The 24420-nt window shown below is 37.8% G+C and overlaps 1 protein-coding gene across 1 annotated transcript; it reads left to right on the top strand.

The window, feature by feature from the left end:
* The first annotated feature begins 1448 nt into the window (after positions 1-1448).
* Positions 1449-9629, top strand: LOC139730709 (G-protein coupled receptor 54-like). Its single transcript, XM_071641575.1, has 3 exons — positions 1449-1478; positions 4150-4285; positions 8995-9629. Exons 1-3 carry the CDS (start codon positions 1449-1451, stop codon positions 9627-9629), a joined length of 801 nt encoding a protein of 266 aa, XP_071497676.1.
* Positions 9630-24420: the final 14791 nt, after the last annotated feature.

Below are 24420 nucleotides of genomic sequence, written 5' to 3'. Positions count from 1 at the left end.
AACTTCATAAAAGAATATGCCTAGGCCAATCTCTGCACAAATTCTTCTGCAAAGTTAATCTTGTTTTGTGAGACCTTGGTTGGATTTTAAAGAGAAAAACAATACATTTCATATGATAAACATTGCCAAGTTCTCCGATTATGGTTGTGAATGGGCAATTACCCCCTAACAGCAGTTGGGGTTTTGTTTTCAGTGAATGCGGAAATCCCAGCAGAACACAAAGTGAAGTTTAAGGAAAATCGAGAACCCAATCAAAAGTTTTCATAGAATCATAAATAAATTATTTAGATTTATGGCTAAATCAGTGTGCCATTATTGTTGAATGAAAAGGCTGCAACATTTTGTTACGTCATTGTAGCGGAATAATACAAAGAAAATGTGAAGACGATTCATTTTTATTCTGATATAGCACGTGCAATAGCACGTATCTATCCTCCTTCAGAAGGCAGGGGGAATAACATTACCCTTGATATACTGTCGGTAACAAGTTTAAGGAATATGTACTTTTCCCTTTGTATGAAATATGTTCGAATAGATATCATATTGTTTAAAAAATAAACATGTTTGTAACTGCCATTTTAACCTAATTCGAAGTCCAGTACATTTCGTCAGAATACACAAAAGCGCAATAGAATTATAACATGCTGTTATACAGGAATCATAAAACATAGTCCGGGTGGCAAAATCAGATTTTGGGCCTAACCTTATTTTCTTGTCAGCCAGTGTTGTTGTTGCTTTCGAAGGTCTTACCCTATTCCGAAGGTGCCGAGTCCGAATCTAGATAGATGATACAACGCTTGCATCCTTATAGGTTTTGAGACATCCCAGACGGCCATCAAAATGACCGCCAAAATGTGAATCTCCTATTATATTTCCTTATAGATTGTTAAAAAAAAATTGAAGAAAAATGATTTCAATCTTATTTCGAGCATGCTGGATCCGAATCTGGGCGATGCAAGTCTTGCATCCTGGAGGGTTTGGAGTCAAGATTTCGGTGTCTAATTTGGCTGCCATCTAAACTCTACTGTATCAGAACCCCACTGTACGAAAAGTCATTCTTTCATGATTCCTTAAAGCTATGGAACTCGCTGCCAGTAAGTCTCCTCAAATGTACCTCTGCTAACAGTTTTAGGCAGCAGGTACAGAAAAAGGAAGGCTTTTTAGCTGTTTATTCTGAAGTTACATAATATGGCACTGTATATACACCACGTCAGATCCGTCAAAAAGTACAAAAATACACCAGATGGTGAACTATACTTATCGAGAAGAAGACGAAGAACCCTTCAGGGTACAAGAATTGGCCTTTTTGTCTGTGTTCATAGACATTACGCCGCATCGATGCTGTGGGACAAAGACATCCTTATGCTTGTTTCGACTTTGACCGGTTCAGGGTATAATGTATGACTCAGTTATTTCGAGCGCACGTTTGAAATTAAGAGCAGAACAAAATGTGTGAGGCAGTATTTCAGTTAATCCATGTGCATAAACTTCAGAGCGAAAGGGATTATTTAACGTATGCTGATGGTATAGGGTAAAGAAGACATGATTAGATATGCGACAGATATTAAACAATGATTCATAAATGTCCTATATAATCATATATATATATATATATATATATATATATATATATATATAGTGTATAAATTATAACCTAAAATGGCATTAGACTAAAAACGCTTTATCCTGGCGAGGAAAGCGCATGATATAGAAACAAGACACCGAACAGGTTAGTCAACGCAGTCTTCATCAGCGACCAGGGCCGGTATTCCATAAACTTCTAAGACAAATTGCTTAAGTCTAAGCAATTTGTCTTAGATTTTTGCTTGGCTAAGAAAAATGCCCCAACGGTATTCCATAAACTTTACGGCATTTTTCTTAAGTCGGGCGATTTGGCTAAGCAAAAAATCTTAAATTCTGATTACGTCATAAGCAAGATATTCATGTCATCACATTACCACTGTTCGCTGACAGCTGCCCCGCGATGAGAGTCTATGTATTTTACGTGTTTAAGCAACAATCGCAACGACCCTAGCCACCCATAGAAAAAGATGCAATTAACAATTTTAGAGGCTTTGTAGGAGCAACGTCTTCATATTACTTTTTGATGCGATGTGATGTTAGATTAAAATCCGTTTCTGAAGCAGACATATATATATATATATATATATATATATGTCAGATGAGGCAGTAGTAATTTCTTCTCGCCATATTTACGTTGTCTCGTGCAGAAAAATGACAGCAATCATGTTTGGGGAGATATGCTACGGCAATGACAGGATAATCTCGATTAATCTGCATGATGTGTGACTGTAACAGTTATTATGATATCTTGGTGTTGTTGTTTTAAAGAAAGATGAGAAAGAGAGAAAAATTGGGGTCCTAAAATCAAATAATTTGCCCCAGACAATACTAATATAAAACAAATAAATCTTAGAGATATTAAGCAAGGATATTAAGTATACTATGATGTCTCCACAAGGGAGCTCATATCGTCTCCACGAGGAAGCTCATTATGGACGTCTCCGCAGAGGAGCTCATACAGTCTCCACGAAGGAGCTCATAAAACTATTTAAAAATATACAACTATTAAATATTAATTATTATTAAAGTAATATTACCCAAAAATATGAAATTATCATCATGTCTAAAAAAAAAGAGATCATTATAAAGGTGACAATATCAATGTTGATGAATACCTCATATTCTTTATGCAATATACAAGGATATGTACAAGGATGAAATGGTATACCAATTCTGTTGGCCCGACTGTACTCTACCAATTACAGTAGGGCAGGATGGCACTTCATTACCATGAACAGATTGCCCTTTTATCACAAACAAACGTTAATGAAAATTTGCCGAAAGACAAATAAAAATCAGTGGCTATGCCGTCAAAGTCACAGGTATTTGAAATTGTTTTGTTCTAAATTGTATCGTCCAACTCAATCTCTTTGTTTTCGTATAAAACTTCTAAGTATCACTTCCTTTGCTGAAAGATGACGATATGACCAGCAGCATTCTCTACTGGAATGCAACTTTTTATGGACACAAGATATTTGTTTCATCTTGATACCGCCCTTCACTTTGCAAAAGAGTAACGAGGGAGTATACTCTCCTTCCATTGCATCCGCTCGCCCCTCACTTAGGTATTATCAAACTGCATTTCGGTGGATAATGTCTCGTGGGCACTTTGATTTTGACTGCGCTTCTTGTTGCGTGGACCACTCTGACAGACCCAAATTCTGTCTTATGGAATTTTATTGATTTCCAAAGCGTTCAATCGCACCTGTGTACGGAAGTGTTAAGAAAAAAAGAAGAGAAAAAGAAAAAATACACCCTGTCGGCCACGTTTCAAATTCGAGTTTGTTTGAGCACAGATCGCGCTGGGTATCACCTCGGTGCCGCGATACGCACGTACAACATGTCACGCTACACGCATTTAGCCGTCTCCCGACACCATGAGCGTATTCGATTACCTTTGCTTTCGAAGTACTCCCGGCATGTACATTTCCGACAAGGAGCGCGCGATATTGTGAACGCAGGACAGTTAAGTGGGTCGGTAAATTGCGATAATAACAGGAACCATGCGGTAATACAAGCTTATAACAATATCCTAAATATTGATTGCCTCGACTACGTAGCGTAATCGCCGCCGTCAAACTAAGTCAGTGTCAAATCGCTTGTGATTACAATTAACTTTGATTGTAATCATTATTTCAATCTCGTCATTCAATCATAAAACGTATGATTCGGATTGGTTGATAACACGAAAACCCTTCTGGTGACGTACACAATGATCAGAAAAGCGTTGTTTCCGGACTTCAGACTTCTTCAATCACGTTAATAATATCTGTACTGTTTTGCATTTACTCATCAAACTGAAATGAAGACTAGTTGTAGGCTTTCAATATGCCGTGAGAACCGAATTCAACCCTTGAAGAAAACAGAGACACAATCACGGAACCAAACTGTACAAAATGACCAATTCTCATCTGCGATGACCAATGACGGTCATCAGTGAACAATCGATGACCAATGGATTATACTAGTCTTCAAACATTGTTATGCGTATCGTTTTCAGTATATTGGAAGCGCTACTGCAGAAATGTCATCACCTCATTTTTTTTTGTACTCTAACTTGAACAGGTCAGCGCTCAGGCCACGTGTATCACACTGACTGCAATGAGTGTAGATAGGTACCAAGCCATCGTCTACCCGCTGCGATCGCTACGGAGTAGAACGCCTCAGATAGCCCTTCTAGTCAGCATTGGTATTTGGACGTGTAAGTATGTTCGTTAAATAAACGATATAAAAGCAAACAAACACACAAACAAACAAACAAATTATCAATATGCTAACATATAAAAAAATGAGCATGAAATCGATCACATAATATCGTGTGGTAATTTCCCAACAGTCTTGGATAGTCAAATAAAGTACACATCACACACACACAGACACACACACACACACACACACACACACTCACACACACACTCATATGTGTATGTATAAAGATACCGTACAACCAGCGATGCAACTGTGCTACTGTACATCCCTATAACGCCTGTATAGTTGTCACTCGTACGGGCCGAAGTGGCATTAATCGAACAACATAGGTGCCTATGTACATCCATACACGCATTACGGCATTCCTGTAACCAATCAGGATACCATAAATCTGCCATTTATGTTTTATTGCCAAACTAATTTTCACAAACAAAGTTGTCAATCCTCATTCTAATATTTTGAATTTCATTTTGAATTGAAACATTTTTCACTCTTTATTTCAAATAAGGAATAAAAACAGAGTTTTCATCCCTTATTTTCATAATAAAAACTGGTTGCATCAAGGGTCTCCTTAGTTATAATTGAAGCCGTAGTGATTGTTAGTTTTATAGACTCGTAATTGCTTTTTTTTTCCTCTGGTCACGTTTAGGCTTAATAGAATGGATTGATACTTAATCAGCTATTCAAGTAAGGTAGCCCTTTTAGTTTCAGTAACTGATTTACCAAGGGGGCCTGCTCTCATTATGTACAGATAGAAATTTATGAACAGCAAAACAAAATTTTTAATAAAGAAATAACATAAACCAAAATTAATCAACTTTAAATACTCACATACAAAACATAAAAACAAGCTAAGAAATTGTTACAATTACAACTCCTTAGGCCAATCATAGAAGTATTGGCACTCGAACCTACCCCCTACAATTTTTCATACTTCACTATCAGTCCTTCATAGACCGAAATAATACAAATTCATGTGGACATAATCCTATATAACATCAAAATAATGTATTTCATTCGTGATGACCTCATAAGTCCTGAACAATTTGGACTGAGATTCACCCAGCGTACCGCAACAGTTACTGCCTTACTTACTGTTACGGAAGAGAAGTCACAGGCAGCCATCCACCATCCACCCCACCCCCCACCCCCACCCCACCCCACCAACAGGCCAACAGGAGCATGCTCGTCAAATAAAACACCTTCGGACAGTCACCAATGAATACCACATACGCGCATTTTATGTCACTGTGAGGCAAAGGCTCCACCAGATTATGGTTGTGCTTTTTTTTTTTTTTTTTTTTTTTTGCTGACGTAGTATCAGAAAACCCTACAAGCAACAACCTCGCTAGCTTGCCCTGAAAGGTGTGACAGGGCCTTCACATAAACATGCCGGATCACTCCAGATCTGATCCGGGGTGATCCGGGGAGAGATCCGTGTAGACGCCTTGGACATCCGTGGAGGTCCCTGGAGGGCCGTGTATAGATCGACATAGGCCGACATGGCAGTTTTTGGAGGTCAAAAACATTCGGCGTCATCCGTGGACTGACGTGTAAGCGTAGCGATTCGGGATGATCCGTGTGGCTGCCGTGTAGGTGCCGTGAGTACCCTTGGCACTCCGTGATGGTTTTTTTTTTCACATTAAGGACCGTGAAGGATCATCAGGGCAGCTACACGGACTTACAAGGCAACCACACGTACGGCAGCTGTAACGACCATCACGTTCAAACACGGTATAACAGGGACTGAAAACGGATCTACACGGTCCCTACGTGACGAGAACGAGAAGATTCATGAAAATCCAAAATCAGCTCGCTTTTTTTTTGTGTGTGTGTGTGGTTGGGGGGTGGGGGGGGGGGGGTAGAGTTTCGTCTGCCGGCGTGGTAGGTACCTACGTGTAGCTGCCGTGTTGATCCGTGTAGCTGACATGTTGGTCCGTGTAGACGCCGTGCTAAGCCGGCATAGACCTTGTAGTTGCCGGGTGGGTCCGGCATAGTCCTTGGAGGTCCGTGTAAGCGCCGTGTAGATACCATGTAGATGCCGTGCTGGTCCGACCTCATCCGTGTAGCTGCCGTGCTGATACCGTGTGTACAGTTATCAACGCGTGTCGACGCTCTATATGTATATGGGGAAAAAAAAAAACTATCCCGGAACTCCCCGGATCATCGCAGGTATGATCCTGAGATCGCCATGTAGATCCTTGAGAACAACTACTGTATAAAGGGTGACGGAAAAGTGTAACAACTCATCGGCTCATCGTTACGACAACGATAGAGCAAGTTAGTGTATCATCGAAAACGCCGCTACTGCACTGGTATTGCTGCGGCCAACAGTATGAGACTCATCAAGACTACCATTCCTCAGTTGTTGCTACAGAACTGCATCATAAAACACCGGAAATTGCACAGATTCCCATGTAAACGTTACAAACTTACTGCATGACTTATGCTACTCTAGCCCATGAGCATGCACTGCAGCACGTGTGTATTACACTTTTAAACATCTAGCGATGTAGCCCCGAACCTCATACTGTAGTGGAATTACGTTTGTCAAGGAATGCCAAAATAGTGCCTTAGATAGCGCCACATATTGAATTATTGTACTAGACTATCTTGCTCTGATGCAGTATGTGACTTTATCATATATTTTTTCCCATTGCATCAAGCTCCATCCATTACCACAATGGAGATGACAGAAAACAGGAAGGAGATATCATATTCATCACGCATAAACTACTCCAAAAATGTCCCACGTTTGTGAGATAATTCATAGATTATGTAAGCCATCAATGATGCATTTGTACGCTTCAGATGTGAAAATATGATATTTTTGTAATACTCTTAACTTTGCTGTGGCTGGCATTCACATTCTAAGTGCCTTTACTATTCTATTTCATGCGCAGTCACATCACAAGTAGCCGCTTTATTGTGGACCTCGCTAACTGTACTGCTGTATGCATTCATATGATAAGTGTATGCAGTGGCCGAACCGTCGAGGAAATAAAACAATAAAACGGTAACCATGACATTTATTGCAGTCTAAAGGCCCTGTCACACCTTTCCGGGCAAGCCTTGCGTGCGACTTGCGAAGAACAATTTTTGCTACCCGGAGGTCCCTGCAGATGACCCGCACATGACAGTACCTAGCACGTGTCTCACCCGCAGTCACCCGGAGTTGCGCACGCAAGTCCTATTTACCAGCAGCCAAGCCAAGGCGCTGTCACACCTTTCCGGGCAAGCTACGCGGGTTTGTTACGTGTGGGGATTTTCCAGCAGGCAGGACAATTTTTGCAGACGGACAAGGATTTGGGTGGGTTTCGCATGCGTCTTACCTGCTGTACCCGTGCTACTTACGTTCTACTGACGTTCATTCCCATAATCCGTATGACCTGCGTGTCAGGCGCATGGATGGTGAGTGAGGGCTGACACCTCGGTGAAGGAATCCCTCTGAAGGAATTTGATACGGCAGAGGTCCCACAGAATGTTATCTTGGCGGCATCCGACTCTCAACTAACCAGCAAAAAGACAGTAACTGACCCTCAGCATGCGCGCAACTTGCTCGTAAAGCTCGCTCCACGCCCGCAGAACTGACCAGCTACACAGATATTGGCAGTTTCGACACCGTTCATTGCCAGTAAAACACCGTATTATGCTCGTAGAATGCCCGCAGACGACACTCGCTTCTGGCGCATAAGCATAGATCCACGGGCAACTTATGTAGTTCAAGCGGGTCAACTGCCTGTGACTTGTGGAACTACGGACCTCGGCGCTTACTAGTGTTCTGCGTGGACTTCTGCGGGCAATCCCCGTGACTCACCCGGAAAAAAAGTTTTGGTCATGCTCAAAACTTAGCTGCGGGTAAATCGGACTTGCCTGCGCACCTCCGTTCAACTACGGGCGAGATACGCGCTAGATACTGTCAGGTGCGGACCAAATGCGGAAAGCTCCGGGTAGCAAATTTGTTTCCCCGCAAGTCACCCCGCAAAACTTCCCCAGATACGGTATCCCATGATAAGGCCTTGAGCATGCTCAAAACTTGTTCCGAGTGAGTTGCGGGGGTTCGCCCACAGAGGTACACGCAGAACATCAGTAGGAGACCCTTACCGGCAGCACCTCGCAGGCAACTCCAACACAGGTACTTCGCAGTACCCGTAAGTCGCGCGTAACAGAAAACGGATCGGTTTCAAAGCTATCACGCAAGTCACACGGGCTACACGCAAGTAGAAGGTAAGTAGCACGCGTCTAGCAGGTAAGACACAAGTGAGAAACTCGCAAGCATTCTTGTCCGCCCGCAGAAAATTCTCCTGCATGCTGGAAAATCCCCACTCGCAACAAGGCCGCATAGCTTGCCCGGAAAGATGTGACACGGCCTTTACAAAAGTTTGGCGTTTGCCCATGTAGGCTATAGCCTACTGAGTATATACTTTCTTTTAAACTCCAATGCGTCGTCCCTTTCTCCTTCACAGAACCCCATTTTGGAGGGTTTTATGTAAATCATTTTAGAAAATTATAATTGTCATTTACCTTTTACCTTATGCAAATGCATATCATTTTCGTGAAGAAAAGATAAATATGAAAGAAATATGAGAATATTCCAAAACAGCAAGGAACTGCTCAATGCTCGGAGGATCCCGAAACACTAACTCTTGAATTTTCTATGTTCATATCTTAGTATTCATTTTTCCCCCCGCTGGTCTGCAGGTTCAGCGTTGCTAGCTATTCCTGTCGCCATATACTTCGACGCCGTGTCTAAAGATGACCAGAATGAGGACTTCGTAGTGTGTGAAGAGGTTTGGCCCAGCAAATTGATGTTTCCCGGTTACGCAATCTACACCTTTCTCCTGGTATACGCAATACCCCTAAGCATCATCAGCGTGTGCTACACAATTGTTTTGTTGCGCCTGTGGAAACAGATTCAGCCATGTGAAGAGACGCGGTCGAGCGCCCAGACGCGCTTCCTGAATCAGAAGCGGCGCATAACACGCATGGTGCTGGCAGTAATCGTTGCATTTGCTGTGTGCTGGCTTCCCGTACACGCAATGAATCTTTGGCAGCGTCTTGATCCCGATTTCCCTCGCACTAAATTGACACTAGCGCTCAAAACGACTGCGTATTGTATGGCATATGCGAATTCATGTGTAAACCCATTCGTGTATGCCTTTGTGGGAGGCCGATTCAGGGAGCGCGTTCGCAAAGCGTTTCCCGCTCTCTCGAGCCGAAAACGGTCAGCTACGGATGCTCTCATGCTAGAGAATATTGGCAAACATGACGAAATCCATTATGAGCAAAGAAATAGCCTTATCACATATAACTCGACACAACGAGAAGCAGTTTAGTGTCTGAGCGGTAAGTTAGTAATCGGTGTCGTGCCCTCACTGTCTGTCAGCATCAGAATCCTTAGAATAATTTTCCCAATAATTTATGACAATGGTATATTATGAATGATAAGTGGGATTTGAGACTCCAATCACGCTAACGCAGAATTGATTAATGGAGGTATACATTTACAATACATTTTACAACATACACCAAAAATTTGCTGTCAACAGCTAATAAACCTATTCTTCAGAGATATTTGTATGTGAAACGTAACACGTCTGTCATGATATGAGTAAATTCCCAGTACAAGCATCAGCATTGTTTGTTTTGCGTTTCTATTACAATTGTCCTCACCTTTTCCCCAGAGAATAATTTACAGTACTAAAAAAGCATTAATGTTCACATACTCTGAAATTTTACGTATCTGCCAAATATTCTCACATTTAAAGTCATATTAAAGTCATATGCACGACATACAATTATGTTTATCAAAATTTTTAAAAAGTGGGAAAATAAGATATTGGAGTGTGTCGGTTGTACTTACACCGGCATCATAACATCCCCAGAGTACTTGAATTTATCGTTTGACACCCTGTTATCCATTATCAGGTACAAAGTAATAATGTATATTGCTTTCAAAAAGGTCATGAAAATTGTGCTCTCTGTTTCTTTCCATCTGAAGCTTGATATCAGCAGTCTAGAATACTTGCTTACAATATTTCACAATGCATTCTGAGATATAGCTAACAAGTATGTGTTAATATTGTACTGAGATACAATATTGCAAAGAGAGTGGAGGAAGTTCTGCTCCTGTCCTTGTGCATTGGTATTTCACATTATGTATGCCTCTGGTAAATGTTTGTTCAGCGTTGAGACAGTATAAACCTATACACCGAACTGACGCCATTGAAAGAGCAACCAAAGCTTCCTCTATCTGAATAAAGTGTATTTACATTATCTTCTTTCGTCATACCATACACAATATGGACTGCTAGAAATAGCATTACACTGGGGAGGATGTTTTCTTGAAGTGAACAGCTGAGGAAGATATATGATCACCTGGAAAATATGCTGCAATCTGGATCATGGAATGACATGTTGACCCTCAATCATCGGTCAGTATCTGATGCTGACAATTTTGTGATGATTACAGATTTGAAAACAAGAGGTGAGATGATTATACTCACTAAAATTTTGGGAAAAGCATTGTCTATATCAATCTAGGGATGTCAAGTAAATAAGAGTTAGAATTTATCCCCCCCCCCAAAAAAAAAAAAAAAAAAAATCTAGTGACAGTGCATTATGACATGAGCAAATTGTTCATGACTAATCATTCACTAAATTAATTTTTATTTCCATCTGTTATATATACTAGATCACCATACCTACAGTTACCATTTGTCATTGACTGATGCTGCTATTACTCAATAATTCGTCAGTTCGTGTGTTGGGTGTACATAACAGCCGCAAGGGGATATCGCACTTTAAAATTTTGTGTTAATTTGTTTGTTTGCCAGGCACAATACCTATCAACCCTCAATTAATGATCTGTTGAAACAAAAACAAAACACGCAACGATCCTCTTATTTGATACCATAATCTGATATGACGATTATCTTTAAATTCGTATAATAGTCATGCCTTTGTAATACACAATTGTTACATATGCAACAACCACATTGTACAGCAGGATGCAGTACTTAATGAGTTGGATGTGATGAATGGTTCTTACTGGTTCTATAGTATTCTAAGGTGTTCACATATACATCAATATTCATTGACGGCTTAAAACCGAAGAAATTGAATAATGGATCAAAATGTTTAAACCACACAATCTTTAGGAAATACATTGTCAACGCTTTATCACTAACTTGACTAAACGTCTTGTTCTTATTCGTTTGTATATAGATCCCTTTTAAAGATTCTACTGGGTTTAACTTCTAGATTGTTTCAGTCAAGTGTTTCTTGTAGGCATAAAACAATGGAGCTCTGCTTGTTCATGTAACCGACATAACCACCTTCATCTAATTACGATTTAGATAAAGCTGTCCTGCTGATATCGATTTTGGTATATTGTTTTATACACCGTAAATAAAGTTGTCGTGATGACTGCGTGTAAATTGCTGAGAGTCCTATTATTATGAAGAGAAAGATGTATATTACGTAAGTCATCAAAAAAAATGATAGGACACGTTGCCGATGGTTTCCACTGTCAACTTTATTGTGAACCTAATTGCCTATGTATATATACATATATATACATAATATATACATACATATATAGTTCTGTACAGTATGCAATATTTATGTCATTGGGTGTATTTCATGTTTTCATTTTGGACTTGAAATCGCAAATGTAGCTAAGTAACCTCATTTTTCACGTGAATATTTTTTCTTCAAATCAATGCTGGTTTTTCTTTTCTTTTTAAAGCAGAGAATCAATTATTTGTGAACTTTTACATGTCATGACAAGTTTGATATATGAAAGCATGCATTGGTATAATCCGGTGTTATGAAGTGATTGTCAATATGTTTAGTGTAGGCCAGAAGAGTTTTCTCATCAATTTTCATATCATAAAGCCATTCCCACAGTACAAAAATCAAAGCAGTTTGCCTTCTTCGCTTATGGGCAGTTGCAAAATGGTACTTGTTGGCAAAGTTAGTGATCGCTTACAGAAGGTGCAAAGTCATAATTTTCATACCACATGTCATCGTAATGGTTCCCTTGCCAGACTGATATAGATCTTATTTGATCTGTAACCTTGTGTGAGTGTACAAAAGTGTTCCACTTGTATCTTGTCTTACTTTTAAATAGTCTTACCGGTATTCGAGTATGTTGACAGGAGTTACCGTAAGTGAGATGTTGGCATCTAATTGCATAGAAATACTGAGATGACAACCATACACCGGTGTGCAAGATTGACGGATAATAGATTTAACCCAACACGAGTCTTCATTCTCTTTCTTACAATCTCAAATTTAAATCTGCAGTGCCCCCTTTCACGTTCTGTCATGTGGCCATCTCTGAGAGAAAACAATCAGAAAACAATAGTAACAATTTGTTATTCCCAAGGATCGTTATCCCCAGGGTTCGTTAATCCAAAAAGGAAATGGTTCATAAATTCCGAAAGTTCAAGGTATGTACCTTTTTCCCCCATTTTTCAATTTATTTTTGGGTTAACGAATCTTCAGAATACATAACCTTCTGAATAACGCCACAAAATGTTCGGATTCGGAATGTCTATAGGTATACGGAATTTGTGTGTTTCGGATTAACGAACCTTTGGAACAAAGAACATCACTGAAACAAACAGACGACATGTAAAAAGAAATGTCGACACAAACAAGACAGACGGCTGCAAACGATCAGACAGACACAATGACTGACTGACTGATCTAACTGAGTCTATCATGACTGATTGACTGGGTGAATTACTTGGCTTAAGATTGTACATACAGACTTACAGACAAAAGGTAGGAAGACCAAGGAGCTTCTCGTTGGGCAGATTTAATATAGAGCAGACACATTCCATCAAAAGTTTGCAAGAAAGACATGAAACAATTTTTTTTAATTGGAATTGGAAAATATCAATGTGGGAAAATATTTCAAGAGATGTTAAAGAATCTATAAAAGGTATATACGTTCGTCAAGTCAAAGTCGGTTTCATTTCTACAAATGTGTTGAAGGCACGATGCAAAAATCAGATAGTTGACACTTTTTCATGAATATATCTATTTATTTGCTTTACAAAGGCCTGTTCCAATATCTTATCATCGTGGAAGCCAAAAAGTTGTCAAGATTGTAAGCAAGCCAAGTGAGAGCATCAATCACCGCCCAGAGGTTATGTTACTATAGTTTTGTCAAGGATATTTATAAAATAATCAATGGCTTTTAATATACTGTTACATGTCATCCAATAATTGTCCAGCGTACAAGAAAAATAGCACGGTTGTTTGGGAAAGATTAAAGGGAAGGTACATGCGACGGTATCCTTTGTGACATTAGTCATTTTTTCTGAATGAATCCTAAATAAACGATGGATATTTATGATTACAAACTCTGATGCCATGTGTATTCGGCCTTTTTTGTTTTCTCTATCTCTGTTTGTATATCTGTATCTCGTCATCCTCTTTCGAGGGCCTTTATTTCATTTTATATATAAAACTATCCAAAAGATTCATAAACATACAGAGAGAAACATATAGGAACATAATGAATAGGGGTATAAACAAATACTTGTAAACATATCACCACATTATTTTCGACTCCTCTCTTAGAGGTGTATATACTTCAAATATTTTCCAAATATATGAAAAAAATATGCATCAGTGTGACATTACCACTTTATATCACCTCAACATATTAATCTCTGCTTCCAACGGTTAATCAAAGTTCATTCTTGAGATTAAAATCTCACTTTAATTCATAGACTTGTCTTTTTAGTGAAATTAAATCACTTTTTTTCACCAAAAATTTCAAATTAATAATGAGCCCTCTTTTAAAATCTGCCAACAATGCGTATACATAGTTTTTTTCTACAATTATTAAGTATTTACAAACGATAAATCGTGTATTTTGGCAAAAATTAACATTAAATTCAACGACGTCAAAGTTTTTAAATTCCCTCATCTACAGTAATAGCAATATGAAAATAATTGCATATAAAATTTGTCTTGTTTATCCAATATAACTTTGTATCTGGGCAGTATAATAATCATGCCAAATTGTTTCAGCCTCACTGCATTTCTTACAAATCATATCCGATGTAAATTTCCATTTCACTAAATTTTCTTTAAAGGGTAAAAATCTATGTAATCACTTTAAACTATATTGTTTTATTTCTTTATTAAATAAATTTCCGAAACTGATATCAAAGAACACCTTCCAATCAAAGTTTGGAGGTACAAATTTGTATATCTAATATTTCTGACCAAAAATATATCACGCTTAACTCATATTCTTTCTTTCTTTCTTTTTTTTGCATCAAGCAGTAATGAATAAAACTGTTTTGTTTTTAAAGATACCAATTTAATTGTATCTCCAGTATTCATCTGAGAAACTTCTTGATTGGGCAAAGCATCTCGGGTACATTGCCTTTTACACAAAATTAATCAAACCAAACTTGTGGCAATGGTTTTTTTTTTTTTATAGTGAAACAACATCAATAAAGAATTAGAATTCATTACTTCATATATTTGTTCATGATTTTTCCATGATTCATTTTCTACTAACTGTCTAACATAATTATATAATACCCTTTCAACCCAGTCTTTGTTAACTAATACTTCATTCATATACTTAATGTTTGTATTATTCCAAATAATTTCATTTGATATGTCATTTACCTGCAATAGATTTGCATAATCTGTTTCTGCCAATGTAGAAAAGAGATCAAGATAAAATAACTCAACAAGCTTTGCTTTTTAGTAGGTTCCATCGTATTTCTCTTCGCATCCTTTACTTTGATTGAAAATGACACATCGACCGTTGTGTATTACTTTTGTATTCCTATTTCTTCAGGTATATATCCAAGCTGGACATTCTGTATTATATGTTGGTATATACCATGTATTTTCCATCGAGAAATACGAAAATAAATTGAAATTGAAAAATAACGATATTCTACACCTTTTACACAATAAAATCATATCTGCAGCAGAAGAGTTATAATGTAAACATAAATGAACCCATCCAACTTTATCAAGCCAAAATTTACAAATATATTTCCCTGGTTTATCACCAGCAACTAATAAATTCAGCAACCAAGAAAGTCTAAGTGACTTCATTTTTGCATCTATATCAGTCATTCCTAAACCACCTTGCAAAACACCATTCGTTACAACCGCTCTTTTTACTTTTTCTCTCCTAGAATTCCACAGAAATGAAAACAATATGTTATTCAACTCCTTTACATATCTCTTGTGAATCTTATAACAAGTTAAAAGATAAATCAACTGAGATGCAAGTAAGGATTCAATAATAACTACTTTCCCATAATACATTAAATTTCTCATAACCCACAAACTTATTATACGCTTAATTTTCTCAATTTGACAAACCAATTCAAATGATTTAATTCATTTTCCGTCTGACACAAAACCACATCAAGATATGTAAGCGGCTCCTCTGTCCGTTCTAAATTTTCTACTTAACTTACTTCATTAATATCAAAATTTCATGATAACATTTTTTTTTTCAAACTTAAACTGTAACCCAGCATATTCACTAAAAGTTCAAGTTCATATTTATTCGTTTTTTCCACAATATACAAACATAAATCTCACTTTCTTGAGTGATAGAAACAATGCATACAATTGAACAGAGAAGACAACAGTAATTTTAAAAAAAACTAACAGTAGTGATACATTGCAATAATTGCTAAGATAACGAAAGTGAAATAGTTTTCAATATATGCACTGTGTGAAAAAAAACGGAGGGACCCACTAAAAAGACTGAACTTGTAGAGTGTGGGCCCCTCTTCTATTAAAAGCCCGATGCAAAAATTGAATTGAAAACAACAACAAATCGGCACAAATAGTTTGTCACAAAAAAAAAAAAAGTTTGGCAGCCCACCAAGAGACAGACGAACAAACAGTTATACATAAAACAACAACAAACAGAGTAATGAGCATAAAACAGGACTGGGACAGCAACTGACTACTTATAGGGGAAAAAAACCTGACTAGACGACACAAGAGGAAACAAGACTATAGCGTGATAAAGAGGTAACAGAATAGACAGGAATATGCAACAAAGACCGCTTGCATTGCAATATTACCTGACTCTATCGAATCAACAATTAATGTAGCATCCTCAGCTAACTGTGAAATACGTATGTCATAAACAAACGGATCCTCATGAACTGGTATGCTAATACCATGAATATTCATGTTAGACCGTATACGTGTTGCCATTACCTCAACTATTAAAACGAACAATAACGCCGATAAAGGGCAACCCTGTCTAATATCCCTTTTAATCTTAAATGCATTTGTAACCCATCCATTGTTAATGATCTTTGTCATTACATCTGTGTATAAAACATCTATCCATTTGATAAACGATTCCTTTAAATTAAATCTTTACAAACCTGGAAAAGAAACTTATGGCTTAAGCAATCAAACGCTTTTTGAAAAAAAAAAAATCCTTTCTTTTTAAACACATGACAATACTCAAAAATATCATGGATTAATCTCAAACCATCTGCAGCTGAACGCCCTTTTATGTACCCAGTCTGATCACAGGAAATAATTTTGTAAAGAACCCCATGTAATCGCTGAGACACAACTCGAGCAATAGTTATTTCATAATCTGTGTTTAATAATGATATTGGTCTCCAATTATCTAAATTCGTTATCTCCCTTTTTATATATAAGTGTTAGAATACCTTGCTTTTGACTTTCAGATAACTCAACTTGTAACATAAGCTTCATTTAGTCTCTCAACCGATAAATCTCTTATATTTGTCCAAAAGCATTTATCAGATTAATACCTACCCCCATCACACCCAGGTGCTTTGTTATTTGACATAAACATAACAGCTTTGTAACATTCATTTTCTGTAATCATTCCTCTACAACTGTTTGCATCCAATCCATCTAACTCACATGATTTTGTTCCTTTTAAATAACTATCTAATTCATCATCATCAACAATATTTGTATCAGAATGCAATTTTTTATTCATAATACTACACCATACTCTTTAAAATTTCTTACCATCTTCAATGACACAATCAATTTCTTTTTTAACTCCGTTCATTTTTTTTCACGTAAAAAAAAAATGTTTGGATGATTTCTCACCAAACTCCATCCATTTTTCTCTTGCTCTTACATATGCACATCTACATACCTGTACGTGTATATCTCATCTAGTTCTTCCTGAACAGTCTTCATTATTTGAATATCTTCACCATTTCACTTAAGTCTGAAAAAATTCTTTTTCAACTGTTTGCATTTTGAATATCTAATTGCCAATTCTATAACTAACTTTGAAATACACCAGCAATATACATTATTATATATATACATTAATTTTAACTTACAAATAAATTTAGTGTATACATGTTAGCCTCGCGTCCTCTAGTGTGCCCATTGAAATTTACCTTTAGTAAATCTTACACTTTCTCTTTTCTTCTCTGCTTTCTAGCAGTATTAGGAATATCTTTTATTGCTCGAACAATGCGATCACGTTTAAGCTTTTAATGGATACATTTCAGACAAATGGCAAAGTGAAAGTGGCTCGCTCGCTCTGCCCGTACTTATAGTAAAATTAATACTTTTCATAAGTTATGATCATAGTCCGTCGCAGTGATTTCTTTTATTATGTTTAATTCCCTAGAAATTTAATTCAAAATGCTCTATAAATGCGACTTGTATACTCTATTTTACAAAAAGTCCCTACTGTGGGAGGGAGGTATCCCCCCTCCCACACCCTCCCCCGCTCTGTCGCTTCGCTCCCTCGCCGAAGATCTCACACCGTCACATAATGTACCCCCCATATGTTATGATCATAGACGTCCTTCCAACTGATTTTTTCAATATGTTAATTCCCTAGGAATTTGCTATCAAATGCTCTATAAACGCGACTTTTGTACTCTGTATTTTACAAAAAGTCCCTACCGTGGGGGGGGGGGGGGGGGGGGTATCACCCCTCCCACACCCCCCCTCCCTCGGTCGCTTCGCTCCCTCGCCCAGGATCGCACACCGTCACATTTAATGTACCCCCGTTTGTAATAATCATAGTCCTTCTTACTGTTTTTCTCACTATGTGTAATTCCTTAGAAAATTGCTTTTAAATGCATATATAGACGCGACTTTCATACTCTGTCTTTACAAAAAGTCCCTGCCGTGGGAGGGAGGTATCCCCCCCCCCCTCCCACACCCTCCCTCGCCGAAGATCCCACACCGTCACATAATGTACCCCCGTATGTTATGATTATAGTCCTTCCAACTGATTTTTCCCCTATGTTGAATTCCCTACCTCAGAATTTTTTTTTAGATGCTCTATAGACACGACTTTTATATTCTGTTTTTACAAAAAGTCTCTACCGTGGGAGGGGGAACCCCCACCACCCCCCCCCCCCCCCCCCCCCCCCGGCTCGGTCGCTTCGCTTCCTCGCCGAGGATCTCACATCGTCACATAAATGTGTCCCCGTCGAGATTTTGCACCCCCCGCAAAAAAAAAAAAACAAAAAAACAAAAAAACACACACACACACACACAAAAAGAAAAAACCCAGAAGTGTTCCGGCGCGCTTGCTCGCTCTCTCCCTCTCTCTCTCTCTCTCTCTCTCTCTCTCTCTCTGTCATGATTTGCCTTGTTAAAATAAGTTCTCTATGTTTCTGAGCTTCTGAAAGTGATTCGTTGATTTTGTAATACCACTGCGGCAGAAAAGGGCTGAGATAGGCATTCCATGAACCACGAAATGTTCTGCAGTCTCGCTGTTTTCTTGATATCGCTGCTCGTTGCAGGGTCTATTTTGGAACCGCAATATAGGAGTCGCTGGTAAGATTCTTTATTCATAACATTTATTATGTCTTCACACAGATTACATTTGTGACATACATCTATACATCAATAAATAACACCAATACTAATACTATTAAGAATACTGATAATAATGACAATAATAACAAGAATAATGGCCTCTTATAAAGCGCTGAAATCGGTCAAAAATGATGCTTATTTCAATGAAATTCCAGTGAAGAGTAATATCACAATTTTTTGAAAATTCAATGTACTCTATTCACATACTAAACTTTGAGTGATGCTTCGTGGTACAGAGTGGATATGAATCATCATTCTAAAGTATGTCATGCTCAAATTAGAAAATTAGAAATGTGCGGGGAAACCTGCAGGAAATCAAATGCTTGTTTGGGTAGGTCACCATAAAAGAAGTCGAGCATACTCGCACACAGATACATACACATACACACACTGCACGCACGCAAATGTACACACCGAAGAGAAATGAAAGCGTGAATGCACCAAAAAAAAAAAAAAACCTTCATAGAGACAGAAAATAATTTGAGTGTCTGCGGCAGCGAGAGAAAAGAAATTATGGAAAATAGATTGAAGACGAAATCATGTGGGCCTGGTCACTATGCTGTCACCAGAGTACTGTAAATTATAGATATACATGTATATATACACACAAACACACATATATATATATATTATGATATATATATATATATATATATATATACATACATATATATACATATATATATATATTAGAAAATAAGAAATGTATATATATATATATATATATATATATATATATATATTGCATGACGTTGGCAATGTAAGTCCATTGAAAAGCTATCAGGGATTCATATTTGTCATGGGTTTTTTTTACACTGATTTCATCCTATATATATATATATATATATATATACATATATATATATATATATATATATATATATATATATATATATATATTATACTGTACATATTGAGTAAGTTGTCCACGTGTTAGCGTGATGATATCATCAAAAACAAAACTGAAACCAACACCCTTGAGAAAGAGCGAATCGCTCGAAAATTTCTGTGCTTGTTTGTTTGTTTATTCATTTTCCATCTGAGAGGATGGCTAGATAGCCCATATTCAGCTATGCTAAGCTGGTCTTCCATGGGGTCCAGTTGGATGGGGGCGGGTCCACTTCACCGGGTTAAACACCCTGCTCTTCGCGATGAATAAATGAAGCGGGATCTTTTACGTACATGAGATGTGACTCTTTCAAACACGGAACCTCCATTTTATGTCCTATCCGAGGGACAGAGTGTTTTGCCTCTTGCTAGAGGGGACGGTATGATTACACACAACATTGCTCAGTCCAGACCCGGGTTCGAACCCGGGTCGCTTGGGTCGGAGGCAGACGCAATACCGACAGAGCCAACTCATCGCCCAAAGAAACTGTTGGTGAATAGAGCATGAACTTGGTTTCAGTTTTGTTTTTGATGATGATGTATATATTCCCAAAGGTAAATTTACTCCGAATATACAAGCAGGAATATTAGTAGAACAGGTTTAAGGAAAATCAGACAATCCGTTCAATAGGTATGAATTTTTGAAATTTTAGTGACGAGACTGCTGGATCAGAAGATCAATACAGACCATGACATCACATATGTACTACGATATAAAGTAAATTCTACAAAATATCATTTTAGATGAAAAAGTACACATTCCCTTGACTTGTTACTGGCATATGTCAAAGGTAATATAATTGCTCATGCTTTATAGTGCTCTTATAATCATGCTAAAAAAATGAAAACATTATGTTGCATTTTCTCTCTATTTTTTTTTTGTATCGTAGTGCATTTATGTGATGTTATGATTGTAGCAGTCTTCTGAACAAGCGGTCTCGTCACCAATAAAATTCATAATTTTTCAGCGGGTTGTCCATTTCCCTTAAACTTTATGTGATGTGTTCTATTAACATTGCTGCATTCACTCAATGAACATGTATTTTTAGTTTCATTCCCCTTTAAGAGTTTAAATGTATGAAATCAGGGATAACGGTAGTGATACTGGTAATAATGATAATTGCCAAGAGTAGCAGAATTAGCACAAAGCACATAGCACAGTTCTTGCTATCATGTCCAAATAGCTGGGAGAAATGAGATGTTTCGTCTTCACCGCCCTGAAAAAGTGAGATATACCCTTACATCCACCAAATTTCCAAGGGGAATTCTTAAGCTCAAACTCTGTCCAATACTAGGATTCGCAAAGCCAAACCACGAGTTCTTTTCACTAAAAAAATCACCTATTTTCTGTACATGCACCCAAACAATCATAGTCCCTTCAAATTCCATGAGAAAAGCTTTCATCTTCCAACCAAAATGCAGTTTGTAGAGGAATTCATACTCAATATCTGCACCTATTCAGTTTTTTTTTTGCCAAACTGCATTTCTGATTTTTCATTAATTTGTTTTCTTCATTTATTTTAGTATCTTTAGTGCGATTTTGTGAAGCGGTTAGGGACATTCCCTTATATTTACAGGTGTGAGCCCTGTATAACATGTCCACTGATCGCAACACATAAGCACACCGTAGATGGCGCTATTTAGTGCGGCCTAAGTTACACACTGTGTCTCCTTGGTGTTCTTGCAACTCCTCCTGATATGAAAAACACAGACAGAGGAAAAAGAAATTCGGTGCGTTCAATCTAGGAGCGTATACCAGACATGTCCAGGTCATACCCTATATAGTGGCACTGTCTGACACTGTTTAGGGAGGGCCAATTAGACTTATATTCTTCAGCGTGCCACAAGAGTGTCACCGAGGCACCCTGTTTACAAACGTCATAAATATTTGAATATTATTTTGTTTTAGAGAAGGTAACGCAGAACTTATGAACATTATCTCGTCGATTTATGCATTTTTCCATTACACTGACGCGAAATCTTTGTCATAGATTACCATCTAAAAGAGTCATCATAGCCCCAAAACATCATTTACCAGGTATCTAGAATTCTTTGCTCCCAAATGTAAACTGTGTAGGCCGACATTGTCAAATATTTTCAGGAGAGAACTAATCATCATTCTCATATCCCAATATTTTTCAAACACACAGCCACCCGGACAACACCCAAAAAACAAACAAACAAAACAATAATTTTGTTCCTTGCGGCCCACTTCTGACTTCGCAAAGGTTTTAAAAAGTTTAAATCCATTTTCAACTTTCAGAATTAAGTTGTTTTTTTTAAGCGCAAAAAAACCAACGGTGGCAAAACATGACCTATTGGTGGAGGTACATTTTGTTTACCACCCTGTGGATTAGCAAAGGACTCTTGTTCCTGGAAACTACCCTCTTCACGATGTTGCCATGGCCTTAGAACACGCACACGAACAAACGTGAATAAACACGTATTTGATCACGACTACTGATATAATTATGCCAAATGATATCAATCCCAAATTGTATGTAAATCATTTGCGGACTGTTGAACGTGAAATTTCTGCATAGTAGAATCCATATGAATGTTCATCATTTAACAGTAACTTTTATGGCTACAGCCATTCACCTTGTAACAAGCTGCCAGTGTCGCTATATGCAATCGTATAGCTATACGAGGTATAAAGCCGTGGATGAATATAACCTCCCTCCTTTATGTAGAGCTGGCTTGACTCAAAAGAAGCAGTTTCAGGTTAGACTGCTCTTATTTCCGTGCAGCATGGCTGGCTTTTGTGAAATCTGTTATTAGCATTCATTGCTTTCTTTCTTTTTTTATTCTAATGGTGGTTTGGTTGAGGAAGCTTCATAAGGCAAATCTATGCAAGATGGGAAGAAATTATTCTTTATTCGTTGTTCCGGAACAATGAGGGTACATTGTCAGGCGACGCTTTCCACGCCATTGAGCTTTGCAGCTCACTTATTGGTGCGATGTCTGTATACAAGCACTATTGTAGACAGGAAAATCCGTCTGTTTGGAGAAGTTTTATGATATATATTCATTTTTTTTTTACTTTGATGGTTCTCTTAAACAGACTGATGCCTCCCATACTCAGCAGTCACGGTAGAGGAGGAGAGGGATCTAAACTTATACTAAATACAGTGCGCTCATCAGCTTTTGGAAGTATCCAAGATTTGGGTGGAATTTCCGTAGAAATATAGACACAACTCCCAGCTTGTTGTCACGCTAATACATGTAACTGATCCTCGGCCAATGAATCCTTAAGCCAGTGACATTGATTTCATGAGCAGGACACTTTTGAGCTGTACACGATGGTGATCTTTCGGTGAAGCACTATTGGTGACTATTGAGCATCCTTCAAAATGCTGATAATGGCACCCGCATGGTTTGGTTTGGTTGAAAGCACCTTTTTAAAGTGAGTTGAGAAGTATAACGCTTACGATGCTAAAAAGTGGAAATACTAACTTCACAAAATTTGGTGTCACTAAAATGGTAAAGTCATTCGTCGAAGCTAAGGAGAGTACTCCTTGCGAGTAATAATGACAAGTTTCTATGTCCTAAAGACCTATTAAAATGGTTAGTCCATAGAGGTTTGTTGTTGTTGATGTTGTTGTTGTTGTTGTTGTTGTTGTTGTTGTGTGTGTGTGTGTATGTGTATGTGCGATTTTTTTTAAAGTGGTCTGATTATGTGACGTGTTTTGCATGAATAACTTATATCTTATGGGAAATTCTTAGCCTTTCTGATTATCGTATTATATTTGTCAAGACGCTGAAGTGAAATTTGCTTAGTTTTGGAAAAAAAAAATGTCTACATACTTTCATCGATTATCATTATCGTAAGTATCATTATTATCAATACAGAGCTTGCTGTAACCTCACAGCTGCAGGAAGACTTTCATTTATGTGAACATAATTTACAAGCATGACTTTTAGAATGACAAAACTGCTTGTGACTAATGCTACCATTTTGTTCACCCAGTTATTCAGGACGCCATTCCGTAAAGCAGGTCAAATTTTCATTATTTTAAGTTCTCACGTCCAAAGCAAACAGGAGTCCTGTTTGGAAAAGTCATAAACCTCCGAAACTGTTGCTCCACTGCCACAGGCGACAAAGACGTTCTTGGAAGCAATTATAAAAACTCATCAATATTACTTAACAGCACCAAGATTTCATCGGATTCTCTGCTTCCATTGCACTTAATTTATGTTTGTGATTGAATTTCACGTGAAATCTACATTAATAGCATCATCTTGTTTCTTCAAATAAATACGTCATAACATAAGAAAACAACGCTCGTTTAAGCTATCGTTATTTGTCAGTTGATATAAATACACATTTGGACAAAGGGCATTGTGCAATGTATGTCGTTTATCCATCAG

Source organism: Diadema antillarum, unplaced genomic scaffold (genome assembly GCF_040938485.1).
Source record: "Diadema antillarum isolate AM-2024a unplaced genomic scaffold, OU_Dant_1.0 seq00000329_RagTag, whole genome shotgun sequence".
Classification (NCBI taxonomy): Eukaryota; Metazoa; Echinodermata; class Echinoidea; order Diadematoida; family Diadematidae; genus Diadema; species Diadema antillarum.
Note: the sequence above shows the minus strand (reverse complement) of the source record. Positions and strands in the feature narration are given on the sequence as shown.